Below are 13392 nucleotides of genomic sequence, written 5' to 3' on the forward strand. Positions count from 1 at the left end.
TCTAAATTAAATCTTTCTTTAAGATGAAAACCGAAAAGATGGCATTCAGAAAACTTTGCAGACATAAAACATTTCAATTTTTTGGAAAGCAGTATGTGTAGAAGTCTTGTGTTTTAAATAGATTGTAACCTAATTTTAACTCGGGTGAACATTTTTTATAAATAAAATACTTAACTTTTTCAAATGATGRCCAGTTTTGTCATAAACCCAAGATTTTCAAGGTGAGAGTATAATATTTCCAGTAAAAAAAAACAACAAAAAAAAAACCCAAGAAATATAAACCTTGTGGGTTCATAAAATAATAAAAGTAAACCTCACACTTTTTCCATAAATTGGAAGTTTGAACTCTAAGCAAAGGTCTTTCTTGCTATTCTTATACATTGCTTATGAGAGATCTGACTTGCCATTGTGGTTATAAATGAGCCAAAAGTACCACTTGCAAAGTCTTCAAAGAACAGTTGTGCGCAGGAATTGTGCATTTTATATACAAGAGTATGCTGCCACTGCAGTTATCTGCTATATAGCGAAAGTGGTTGTATGTCTGAGTATAAACCAGAATTGGATGGCTGTCATGGGAAGAGGGGATTATGGCTCCCTTGAGTCTTCCCATCCACACCGTGTCTGCCGTTGCACTCATGGTCACCTGAGAGCTCCGTGTAGTCCAGCTGGAGTTAGATCAGCTGTGCCTATACAAGCTGGGACTCCCTCGGTGGTGGTAAAGTTGAACATGCCAGGTGAGGGGTCACGAGCAGGGGCAGAAGTGTGGGGCACTTGAATTGATCCAAAAAAACTCTTGGTTCTCTGTGGATTGTGTTCACATGCTTATAACTCCGCTATGCACAAAACACTGTTTAAACACTGGCCCATTTTTATCTTGCTGTCTACACAAGAACGTAGCTGCCCTGAGCGTTGCTTCCACCATGTGCAAGCTTGATACAGACTTGTCATCCTGTTTTCACTGGAAAGCAACCACCTCTTACACCCTCTATGACTTGGGCTGGGGTCGGTGGGAGTCTGTAGGAATCTCTGCATTGATTTCAAGAGGGCATGGGGTAGATCCTCAATGGAATTAAACTATGCAGCTCAGGCTTTACTTTTCCAGAAAGAGAGTAAGAAGGAAATTAGTTGGCCCTTGCCTATGATAAGGCTAGAGCAGTGTTTAGCTATGTTTAGTTTTCCTCTTCCCTTTGGCATGAGGTAATAGAGATGGGTAAGAGACCTCTGGCATTGTCCGAGCCTGTCTGAGCACTCCTTCATGCTTAGGTCATCACAAACTAGTGGAATTGTAACACAGCAAGGATCCGCTCAGCATATCAGGGTCTCAGGTGGTTGACTTGATAGTTTGCAAGATGGGAAATAGAAGAAATCTGAACTAAACTGACTTACAGAGTCTTTTACAGGAGCAGTCTGCTTGCAAGAGAAAGGCAGGAGGGCAATTTAGAAAATATACCAAAACTGCAAAGTAAAATAGTAATCCCACAAGAGAGAGCCAGGCTATTTAAAAATCCACTTTGAGCTTCACAGTTAATGGTAGGGGGAGATGAAAGACTGCAGAGTGCAAGGTTTGAGAAATGACAGATAACAGAGCACAGAGTTTGGGAGTAGTAGGGGAAATTTTCTGAGCAGAAGTACTAGAAATGTCGTATATGCCTGGAAATAAGCCAGGGATCCACAGGGGCATTCTGTTCAGGGAAAAAAAAAATGGAGAAAAGGAAATGGATGAATTACTTGTGCAAATAATGAATTTCTTTTCTGGTTCAGTGGCTGAATTGGGAGGAGAGGGAAACAGGTCAAACGAAAAGGTTTATTCTCTAGCTATTTCATCTTTTTCTTTTTTAACTCTTTCTTGAAACTTGCATCAAGTTTAAAAATGAAAGTGACCATTTAAACTAGAACATTAAAATATTTCCCTTTGACTTTGAAACAAACCTTTCCTCTGGTTGGACGTGCACCTTCCATCTGAGCGCTAAGAAGAACTTACCTGACTCCAGAGCAGTGCATTTCTCTCCAATTTTGTTTACAGAAGAGGCAGCAGACATTACTGAGCCTGTGGAGCAGGTATTTAGATCTTCATATATCCTAGAGCCAGGAGATGTAGACCACGTGTCTTGGAGACCTGAGAAAAATAGAGTTTTGAAGATGATTCATAACTAGGAGGTGGCATTAACTCTTCAGGAATCCTGCTGGGTAGGGCTGGTTGTATCCTGCCACCAGAAAGAGGAGCGGTGTCCTGTTCAGGAACTGCAGTAAAGGAGCATGGGGGGTATAGGTCTGTGGCAGGAAACCCGTGGAGATTGGGAGGTAAGGACTTCTGGATCCACATCGAAGATGCAGGAGAGAGGAGAGAATTTTTTTGCTTTTTTTTTTTTGTGTGTGTGTGTGTGTGTGTGAGATTGCTCTGAATAACGAGAATGAAGGAAAACAACAGAATTCTATCTAAGCCTATCTTGTTTGTACCACTTTTTTTCTAAGCTGAATACACTTAATACCTTGGCAGGTATTTTATAAAGATTATGTTCCAAAGGTGCTGGTTTTGTCTGATACTTATCTTGTGCTGTGAAGTGGTCAACTTCAGAGTAATTCTATCTTGCAAGTTATGGGCCTCTAGTATTAGCTTTCAATTTGCTTTCAAGGATGGTCTTGTGGTTAAAACACTGGGCTGAATCTCAAGAGAATGTTGATTCAATTTTTAGACCTACCTCCAATGTAACTTTGGGCAAGTCATTTACTTTCTCTGTGCCACTCTTCCCCAGATATCTGTTTATTCCCTCCCACATTTTATTTATCTTGTCTATATGAATTATAAGCGCTTTCAGGACAAGACCCATTTCTCATAACGACGGGCATTCGCACCATCTGACAATAATTTAAGCATCTAAGTGTGATTTTCTGAATCCCTCGTGGAAGTGTTTAGCTCTCTTCATTGGTCTGTGCCTTTGCAGGTGAGCAAGTAGTGTGACTACTCCTAGGTTTCTGGATGGTGTCTAGCCTCATCCTTGTATTTTAACACTTTGCCCCACTCCTGTTCAGGGACCTTTAGTAGTAGCTCCTAGGCATACAGGGGGAAAAAAGGATGGCATTTGCTTCTAGCTGAAACATAGTACAGGGAATTGTGTTCTGGGACACCTTGCAAGATGGAAGGGATGTCTTCTCAAGTTTTCCCAAACCTGCTCGTGGCAATTCTGCAAATACTGATCAGTGATACCTGCCAGCTACTGCCAGCTGCTTTGCACACATCATTGGAGACTGTTCAGGTGGGCTTTGCAGAACAGCCATGATGTGGGTTTTCAAGTGTTTAGGGGGAGTTTTTTCCAGACCTCAGGAGCCTTCTGAGAGGGGAGTGGAGCATAGAAGTGCTGWCTTGAAAATATTAGAAGCAAGTACTGAACTTTAGCATGACTGCAAGAGCTATGGTAGTGAACAGGGTAATGGGATATGTCGCTTTGGCTTCATCTTCTACCTCAGTTGCAAGTGCTCCATGGCAGTGGTTGTCTTTTTCTTGGTATTTGTGCAGCACTTATCACAGCACTAGACAGTGACAGGGACACCCCAAACTGATGATTACGATGATAAAAATCATTTCTGTAACCTGTTTGGAACAATAAGAGGATAGAGATCATTGATGAAATGCCTAAAAAGCAAATCCGAGATGTCTGTATACAAGTTAAGCTGTGGGAGCCAGAGGAGAAACACAAAGAGACCAGCAATATGGTGGAAGACAAGCTAGCCTGGAGAAGTATCTGTGAATGAATTGGGTAAGGAAACTGATGGATAAGGGATCTGGAATGAAGAGGAGAATGCCACTGTAGTCTAGAGGTGAGATGACAATGGACAATAACTTTAGGTGTGTGGCTGGAGTGGAAATGTTTTTTACATCATACCCAATTATTACTGGAGTCTCTAAGTATCACTGCAGTCCAACCAATAAGCAGTCATGCCACTAGAAGTACTGTCTCTCAGCTTAGATAGGTGCCCTGGGTTTTAATATTTGATGCATGTATTGCATTGCTGTGTACTATATCTGTGAAGTGAGACAAATTTGAAAGAAAACCTCAGGTAACACAAATTTGAGCCTAACGAGATCTAACCTCTAGAGTAGGGAACTGGCTGAGTTAATGCCATTAGTTACTGTCCTCAAAATTTTGGAGGTGGACTTGGAGTATGTTAGTTTTGAAACTATGTTCTGTATTTGGTCTTTTCACAATGTATAAAAATGTAAAAGGGAATAGTTCATTCTCCCTTAGTGCTTTTCTACTTTCTGCATGCACGTCAGCTCAATTTGCTTTCCCCTCCCTCCCTGCCCCCCGAGGCTGCTCCAGCGGCTCACCTCGCAAGGCTGTCAAGGGTGCTCGGCATATTGTGCTTGGCAGGTGATGTTCCCTTCTGCACCGCCCCGTGTCCCTTTTCCCTGTCTCACAGAAGTGAGAGCTCACATCTCTCCTCACCAACCCCATCCATCTTTGCAAAAAGAAATGTGCCTGTTGTGGTTGTCGTTCTCCACGGGTAGATTGTCATTTCAGAGTCATAGACACCTACCTTGAGATGGGATGGGTCAGGGGTCTTTCTCCAGTGGCTGAAGAGGAAGCCTAGAAAACTTCTGGGGCTGGAGATCTCAGATTTAGACAGTGTATGTTAAAGAGAGACACCTGCCTATTCAGGGCCTGAAGGGCCTTCTGAATAGTCTGCCCTGCTTGTCTTGCAGAGCCATGCAAGTTGAAGCAAGTGCTTTGCTGTTTATGCTCCTCAACTGTCTAACACCCACTCCTCAATTTGGTCAGCTTGCTTCAAGTTTTCTTGACAGTATTTTTTCCCCCTCCCTTCCCTTGGCCTATTTCATGAAGGGCTTTTCATGAGGTTTGGAAGAAAAAAGCCCTGAAAATAAAACCCAAGAGAGGGCGAAAATTATCAGAAATTGTCAGAAATTATCAGGCTACAGATTTGTAGAGACATGGATGAAATGATAATGGCAGATTTGGAAATCTGCCTGTCTGTCTCCTTACCTACTTGCTCAGCTGATTTATTCTGTACCATTCCTGCCCTACCTGAGTACCTGACATATAAAATCAACTGCATGTAGGTAAGGTTTCCGTTGGATTGAAATCTCAAAGGTCACATCCAGATGTGGCGATCAAGCATTGTATTAAACAACTTTTAAACTGATACTTTTCAGTCCTGATATTTCTGCCTAGTGTAGTGTAGAACAGTCAAGTGTCAAAAAAGTTCAGGGTCAAGAAATGGTATGACACTGTCTGAATTAAGTTGTTTCTCATGGCTAATTAGCAGCGATGGTATGGTTATATTGCTCTGCATTCCCGAGTTAGCGAGGGCAATGCTGTTCTGTGAATCACTTCATCATATTTGTAGCCTTGTTTGCTTCTCAAGAGGGCTAGCAGTCAGGGGAGCTAAGTAGTCCTTACCTTTACCTGTCCTTGCAAGCCAGGTTGCCTCCTTCCTGCATACAGCTTCAATGACATTGCCTTGTTCTTGTGAAAGGTTTGCAGCCTAGTGAATTGGTTTCCCAGTGGGAAAGGGTTGCACTGGAAAGTTGCAGAGAAACTCTCCCACTGGAGCAAGAGAAGCTGATAAATTCTTTTCTCTGGAGTGTCTCCTTCATTGAAGGGCAAGAATAAGTCCCAATGCCTGTCCTTGTAGCTTCATTGGCAACATATGGGATCATTCTGGTGCAAAGTGTCACCAGAACAGTGGCCATATCTTTCTAAGAATGGCTGGGTGCAGCTTTAAGGAAACAGTGTCCTGAATCTCAAGAGCAACTGTTAATTGGGCTCTTATGCCCTTCAGGGCATAAAACGTGTAGGAATAGGAGAATGCACTTCACGTTGTGTCTCTGCTTTTCACTTTTCTCTCCCCTTTCTCTATAGCCCTATTGTTCCCTTCATCTTCACCTGAAGGTCTCAGAGAATCCCTACACCTCAGGAAATATCGCCAGCCGAGATACTGCCCCCAGCATTATTGTAGCTTCAGGTATGAAGCTTTTAATGCTTGCCTGTTTATGATGTGCAACTGCTGAGACAAGTCTTGAGTTTGTGATGGGTCTGGGAGGGTGTTAAGTGGCTCATGTGATGTAGCACCACCTGTACTGGGAAGGAAGAAAGGAAGACTCTCAAATGGAAGTCCTTATGGACCTTCAAGCTGTCATTTGTTTTGATGGAAACTGGCCTTCAAGACCCAGGATATCAGTTCTAGCCCTGTACTCTCATGAACATTAGATTCAAACCAGTGCATTTCCTTTGTGTACGGAGGTGCGTAGAGATGTATGCTTTGCAACTTTTACATACATTTTCTTCAAACTGGATGTTGGATCCCCTTATTCTCTCTTCCCAAGACTAAAAGTTCTATAAATACAAAAGGTAAACCAAAAATGTTTATTTCCCTGATTTGCTCATTCTGCTATTTCTTAAAACGTTGCTTTGCTGATCAGTGTTCTTCTTACAGGTAATATAGGTGCTGAACTATCAGACAATGACATCAGCATGTTTGTTTCTTCTGATGCTGGGAACACATGGAGACAGGTATGTGCACAGGATCACAGGTTGAAATAGTAATTGTAAGGAATTATAATGGAATTAGATTCAAAATGTTACTTCATTTTTTTTCTTTTGGTTCAGAGTAGTTTTTTGCTAATCTACACAAAAGGGAAAACTTCTTTTCCTGTTGAGAGGTAGAGATATACCCAGTAAAAAATGCTGAATACATCATTAGGTTTCATATAACTCAAAATTATTTTTATAATACTACTCAGAGGTTGGCTTCAATTTAACCCTGCAGCAGAGTAGAACAGAAAAAAGTATGAATATTTACAAGGAGATAATATGTTTCCCTTTACTGTTGTATACCCCTTGTACTGGTCAAACCATTTCCTCTTCCTCCATGATCTACTTTCCAGAGGATTAGCTGTTATGGTAGTCTACTTCTCCCTCACTGAGTGTGGGATTCATCTCACCTGAGTTGAGTTGTCCAAAGCTCAGTGATCATTTAAGCTAATGATCTTGCCTTGCTCTGAAGTTAATTGAGAAAAAGACAGAACACAGTTCAACCTATTCTGAAGCTGTGTCTCTCTCCATTGATAAAGGAGACGGACTAGATGATGAATTTAAATCAAATGCCTAATGTTTAGTTGAATCCCACTTGTTACAAAAGCATTGCTATCCTTTAATTTATTTATATTCAAAGAGAAGTTGATTCCCATTTTTCAGGTGCGATATGAAGTCATAGAGAGAAGTGACTTTCCCAGACTCATGAGTGCTGTTATATAAACTGGAGAGCAGATGTTTGCAGAAAGCTGATACAAAAGAAACACAGGAAAAGAAAATCTGTTTAAATATTTGATATTCCAGGAATTTAATTATTTCACAGTGTTTGACCAGCCCTCATTTTTCCCTCTACATCACTTATGTGGGCTAGGGTCAGATATGTGCAAACATGTTAAGTTCTTCCTCCTCAAACAGAAATCTGTCATTGAAAAGAAGAAAATTGTTTATCCATGCACCAATTCATGTTTATAACTGACTCTCCTTTCTATTGAGTAGAGGCAAAATGCATTTTGCAAGGACCTAAAAAGACAAAAAAAAAGGAACTATCTCGATACAAAATGCCTTCCTCTGCTCAATAGTTTGCTTAATGCATTTCCATCCTCTGTCATGAACTGTGATTTAAAGAACTATGGCCTTTTCTTGATACGAAGGAAACAGTTCTAAATATGTGCTTCATTTTCCAGATCTTTGAAGACGAGCATAGTGTTCTGTACCTGGATCAAGGTGGAGTACTTGTCGCTATGAAACACACATCCCTGCCTATCAGACATCTCTGGTAACGATTCCAGCTGTGCTAAATGTGATAGTCTGATATCCCTCCTTTCAGATGCCAGGATGTTGGCAGTTAGGCTGCATCTACAATTTTTTGTAGCTAGAATCTAGAAAGTATCAGTTAAGAAACTGGCAAGCATTCACTTAGATAAGACTAAGAAGTCCTGGCAATTCTGTTTTACACTGTTTCAGCTGGGCCTGATCTTAGATATTGTCAATGTAATTCGACAAAGAAACAAAGAACTTTCCTGACTTACCAAGGGTTGGCTTCTTGAATTAGGTTATTTATATAATAGATAGTTTGGCATATGGCTTTGTTTCTTAATAAATTGCCAAAGTACTCTATTTTCAAAATTATTGATAAAATTGTCTTCTATGTGGGAGGCAGCAATCATGGACCAGAATTTTGTTGAATAACTTCTAGGTTATATAGCCAATAAAGCTATACACAAAAAAGTGTCCCCACTAGATAGCACTCTTGAGTTTCGGTAGCAGGTAAAATATAGTTCAGTGCTGTTTTGCCTGCCACTACAATAAGCGTCATATCGATATCTAAAACAGCCCCAAATTTTAAGAAGTGGTGAGTGGTTCCAAGGTTCCACTTAGACCAACCACAGGGAAGATGACTGGTCAGAAGAGGCAAAGCTTTTGTGTGCTGGAAATCTAACCTCCTCAAAATGTCTTATGGTGGAAACTCAAAACTAGGATGCTAAAACCCACCCATTTATTTAAAAAACTCTTAGTCCTAGGCTACATTTTGCCCTTAAAGCATCAATCTCTAACAGAAGCTTATTAGTTTCTACCACTTAAGTATTGGCCATGGCTTAGCACTGTAGTGCCAGACAAGCTTGATCAATGCTCTGATTTATGATGCTTCCAAAAAAAGTAGTTATTTCAAGGACTAAAACTGCAGTAGCCAAGAACAGAAGCTGTTTCCTACTTATCAGCAGTAGTGGACTAGACAGTCTCCTCAAGTAATGTAGGAGGAGAGTAAGGAAAGACACTAATTCTGCATTCTCCACTAGGTTAAGTTTCGATGAAGGGAACTCTTGGAGCAAATACAGCTTCACATCCCTCCCACTGTTTGTTGATGGAGTGTTAGGGGAACCTGGAGAGGAAACTCTCATCATGACGTAAGTGAGCGTGTCATCATGCTAATGTTGATGGGAACTGCACCATAAATATCTTATGAGAGTTGTTCGTAACATAATAGCGCTTCTGGTTGGGGACCAAACCACGTGCTATCTGAAGCCAGGAGTGTATAGTCTTCTGTTGCTAAATCATCAATGTTTATGTGTGACATGATTGAGGGAATGACAATATAGTTTGTTGCAAGCTAAAAAATATTATCGCTTAGTTTATCAGCTTGAAACCTGACTCCTTAAATTGAGTGTGATTTAAAGCAGAGTTATCCCTGACAGATGAATATWTGAAAGAAAAATGGTGGGGTATTTTTATAGCTCTGTTTTTGCTGCTACTTCTTTCTTTTTTTCTTTCTTTTTTTTTTTTTTTTTAACTGAGACACAGGAAAATGAAGACGTTCTTGTGTAAGAATGAATGACAAAATGTTACCTGGAGGCTGACTCATGAAAAATTGTGATTAGTTTCAATCTGGTATGCTAAGTTCTGCATGGTGCATAAATCTGATTCAGCCTGCCAGAAATTGTGACATTTTACCTGAGATCAGATTTGGAAAAGCAGGAGGAAAATTCAGTTTCTATTTGCAAAAAATGATCTGACCTGTAATAGACAGAATATGTGGCTTGAAAAAACTAACCTGAGTTAATAGAGGTGAATGGAGAATGATCCATTTGAGTTTTAATTCTTGTGGAAATCATGCCCAAAGCTCTTATTTGAGATATCAAAATCTTGTGGGTAACTCTTAAAATTTGACAATCTGAAGATGCGGCTCTCTTGTAAACAGTTAGCTGCTCATATTTGATTGGTTCTGTTAAAGAGACATTAGGCAAAGGTAAATTGGAGTTGAATAGATTGTCTTTGATTTTAAATCAGTTTTAGAACAAAAAAACCTAATGGCAAATTCAAACGTAGTGAATGAACTTCTCTCCCCAGGCATTTGCATTATCTACAATAGTAAGAGTATTTCAGGGCCAAAGCCCACGTTGTCTCCCATGTTTTATTGATATTTTGAAATATCATTCTGCATTTCCTGTATGTTAACTTGTTAGTCAAAGTTCAACAAATATAACCTCATCCTAAAATAAACCTTAATGGTTTAAAAGCCAGTTTGGAGCACTCATATTTAATTGTTTCATTGGCAAGAGTGGGATTCAGTGCCAGATCACAGTATCTGAATGGATAATGGAAAGTCTCTATGGAGTTGTCTATAAACTGTATAATTGATGATAAAACCACACTGTGCAATGTACAATATACAGTATGGAAGAATTCTAGTACAGCCAGCCAGAACCAGTAAATCGTCACGGGGCAACAGCTGCAGAGATACAGCAACTCAGGTCTAGAAGGACTGTAAAGAAGCATTGTCTCCAGCCCTATGTCAAGTCTTTTCTTTTTGGTCAGTCTGGGAATTGACATAAGTGGGAGGATCTTGATCCACAGAGTAAAAGCTATGTCCAGTTTTCAAGAGGGTGGTATATATTTAGGAGTTCAAGTCTCATTTTCAATATGTCAGTCCAGTGAAAATCATTGGGACTGGGCCCCTAGAAGAATTAATCTCTGTTGGAAATTTGTGGGTAACTCTATCAGGTAACTACCAGACTCCATCTGGCCCTACCTTTTACTGTATGCACGCTTTGCTGTATTCTGTAGAGTGTTTGGACATTTCAGCCACCGCTCAGAATGGCAGCTGGTGAAAGTGGATTACAAGTCCATTTTTGATCGGAGGTGTGCAGAAGAGGACTACAGGCCTTGGCAACTCCATAGCCAGGTGAGAAATGAGGCTGGGATATGACCTGAGGTAATTAATGATCCTACAGTTAAAGATCAGTATAATCCACTTGTCTTTTCCTGCCAGCTTGATGTATCAGATTTTTTTTTGGCATTAGTCCCTTGCTGGACAGCTCTGTTTTGTTACACAGGTGTGTTGGCCTCAGATTGCACACTGTGAGCCCCAGGAATGAACAGCTGTCCATTGGCTTCTTCTGTATCTAATGAATAAAAGTCAGTGCTGAAGAAGGGACAGAGTTTTCAGGCTCTGTGCAGGCACTTGTAAGCACAGCTCAGACTCTTATCCAGAGCTGAGGGAAGCAGTAACAGCACAAGCATTGCTGCTGAAAGAGGCTCGAACTCCTTCACTCTTAGATCTCCCATTCTGTTTCTCAGTCCTTACCTCCTTTCTCTCCCTCTGGCCTTCTGTGCCCTCAGAGCCTTGTGTCTTAAGACCCTTTTACTGCTTTCACACTTGTTTCCTCCAATTGCAGCCATCTCACACCCATTTCTGACTCACTGGTTTTCATCGTTGCTCTGTCTGTTCTGCAGCAGGAGTCRGGCAGTTTATTCCTTGCTCCTTTGAGTCCACTGTGCCCTGTTCCTTGCATCCTGATTGCAGCTGCTGCATGCTCCTTCCTGGAGCCATTGCTCCAAATGCCCCAGCGTGCTAACTTGCTCTGTGCAGCGCTCTGTGCCTGCCCTGGGGGCACTTTCCCAGCTCTGCCAAGTCTGACATGGCAGCCTGTGTTATATCAAATTAGAATAAAATACGGCTCAAATTCTATGGCTATATAAACACCCCAGGCTCCACTGAAGTCAAAAGAGATGCACCCATTTATATCATCAAAGGTTGTCCTTCTGTCTGTGTCTTGCTGCGCAAGAATTTAATAATGAATATAAAATGAAAGTAGCTTGACTCAGACTAGCCGCTTACACAAGGCTCAACTCCACATTAAAAATACCAGATATGACTTAAATCCTCAAATGAGGAAAATCAGTACTGCTTCCTACAAATTCAAGAAGCCACAGAATTTTACACCAGTTGCCATTCTGGCCCTTCTTTTTCATGGGCAAATCAAAGCCATGAAAAGTTTCTCTTTCCTCCAACAATTTTACAAGGATGAAAGGTAACAAGTGAGACCCACTGTATTTTGTTCTTTGCCTTCCTCTGCTTGCATAAGCAAAAATGCCAAGGATTTTGCGGTATATCTTTGAGGTTGTTGGCTTAGGAGCTTGCAGAACTATTTTTAGGAAGGCTTCTGTGGACTCTTGCCTTTTGATTTGCTTTCCATTGAGGTTACAAGACTGAGCCTTCCTCCCTAGATAGAGATATTTAGAAGAGTGCTCAAGATAGGAGAGAAAAGACAAAGAAGTGTTAGCATCTAGCACATAATAGGTCATGCCCTGTAAAACCTGAACTCAGAGCCTGTGGAAAGTCTTTACATTTGTACATATTACTAGTTTCCACTGGATGAGATTAACAATAAATAGATGACCAAACTAGTATACTTGCTCTGTCTCTCAGATAGCAGAGGGTTCGGGCTGTGTTTTCTGTTGCTGTGAAACCTAATCTATAAATGAGAAATGGTCCTGAATCAAATATTCTCTGGCTTCGGAACAGATTCAGAACCAGATCAGAAATGTGAGAAACCCCAGATCATTTGCTGGTGTGTATTAGGAAAGCTGCTTTAGCTTCAATTAAAGCTTTAATTAGCTCCACTGTACTGACATGTCCTTTGACTTGTCATCCTCTTCTCTTGAGTCACAGCCTCTATTGCACAGACCTGGAAAAATTGTAGTGATACAAACACCCTGGTGGATGTCAAAGAAGGATATTTTTGGTTTTGTTTCCAGGGAGAAGCTTGCATCATGGGAGCAAAAAGGATCTACAGGAAGCGCAAGTCAGAGAAGAAATGCATGCAAGGAAAATATGCTGGGGCTTTGACCTCGGAGCCATGCGTGTGCACAGAGGCAGACTTTGACTGGTAAGCAATAGGCACAAGAAATGTATGAGACCTACATAAAATGATGTGCTTCCCACCCCACCAATATTGGCCTCACAAGTCTTTGCAGAGAGCAGAAATTAATAAGCATGTGTAGGTGACTAAATAGATTGCTCCCTGATAATGTAGGTATGTCAAAAGGAAGAAAAGTGGAATAGATATCTCTAATCTTTGCTAAGGTTCCCCTGAACTGATACTGAACAGACCATTCTCCAGGTCACGTCCGCAGCCTCGCATTAAGATAAAAGGTCCACTTAGGCTATCCGGCTACAGCAGTGATCAGAAGTAGCTGTGCAAGTGGTATGTAGGGCATATATATAGTGTAAAGTGTGCACAAACAATTAAAAAAAATTATACATACAACGAACATAGATCTGCATATATATGTAAAAAAATATACACGTATATAGAGTAAGCCTTCAGTTTCTGGAAGTCAAGTACCTAGGGAATTCCTCATTCATTTGTTTTATCTGGACCATCAAGTTTGATAGTCTGCAATAGCCATAGCCTTCATAACTGAGTTATCTCTTTCTGAAGCCTTTTCTCCTCTATTGTATGCTGTGGAAAATAGTGTCCCCTGCTTGAATTATGAATGGTGGGAACAAATGTCAACTTCTGATTTCATTTGGAGATTTCTGCCAATTCCCAATAATGTG

At 40.8% G+C, this 13392-nt stretch overlaps 1 protein-coding gene across 1 annotated transcript in view; it reads left to right on the forward strand.

Annotated features, from left to right (window-relative positions):
- Positions 1-13392, forward strand: part of SORCS1 (sortilin related VPS10 domain containing receptor 1) — a 315565-nt gene that overhangs the window by 250827 nt on the left and 51346 nt on the right. Inside the window, exons 15-20 of the mRNA XM_026069669.1 lie at positions 5880-5982; positions 6454-6530; positions 7736-7827; positions 8849-8956; positions 10614-10731; positions 12588-12718. Of these exons, the coding sequence (XP_025925454.1) occupies positions 5880-5982; positions 6454-6530; positions 7736-7827; positions 8849-8956; positions 10614-10731; positions 12588-12718 (629 nt within the window). The remainder of the gene's footprint in view (positions 1-5879; positions 5983-6453; positions 6531-7735; positions 7828-8848; positions 8957-10613; positions 10732-12587; positions 12719-13392) is intronic.

The sequence above is a fragment of the Apteryx rowi genome, unplaced genomic scaffold (genome assembly GCF_003343035.1).
Source record: "Apteryx rowi isolate R43461 unplaced genomic scaffold, aptRow1 scaffold_3, whole genome shotgun sequence".
In the NCBI taxonomy this organism is placed as follows: Eukaryota; Metazoa; Chordata; class Aves; order Apterygiformes; family Apterygidae; genus Apteryx; species Apteryx rowi.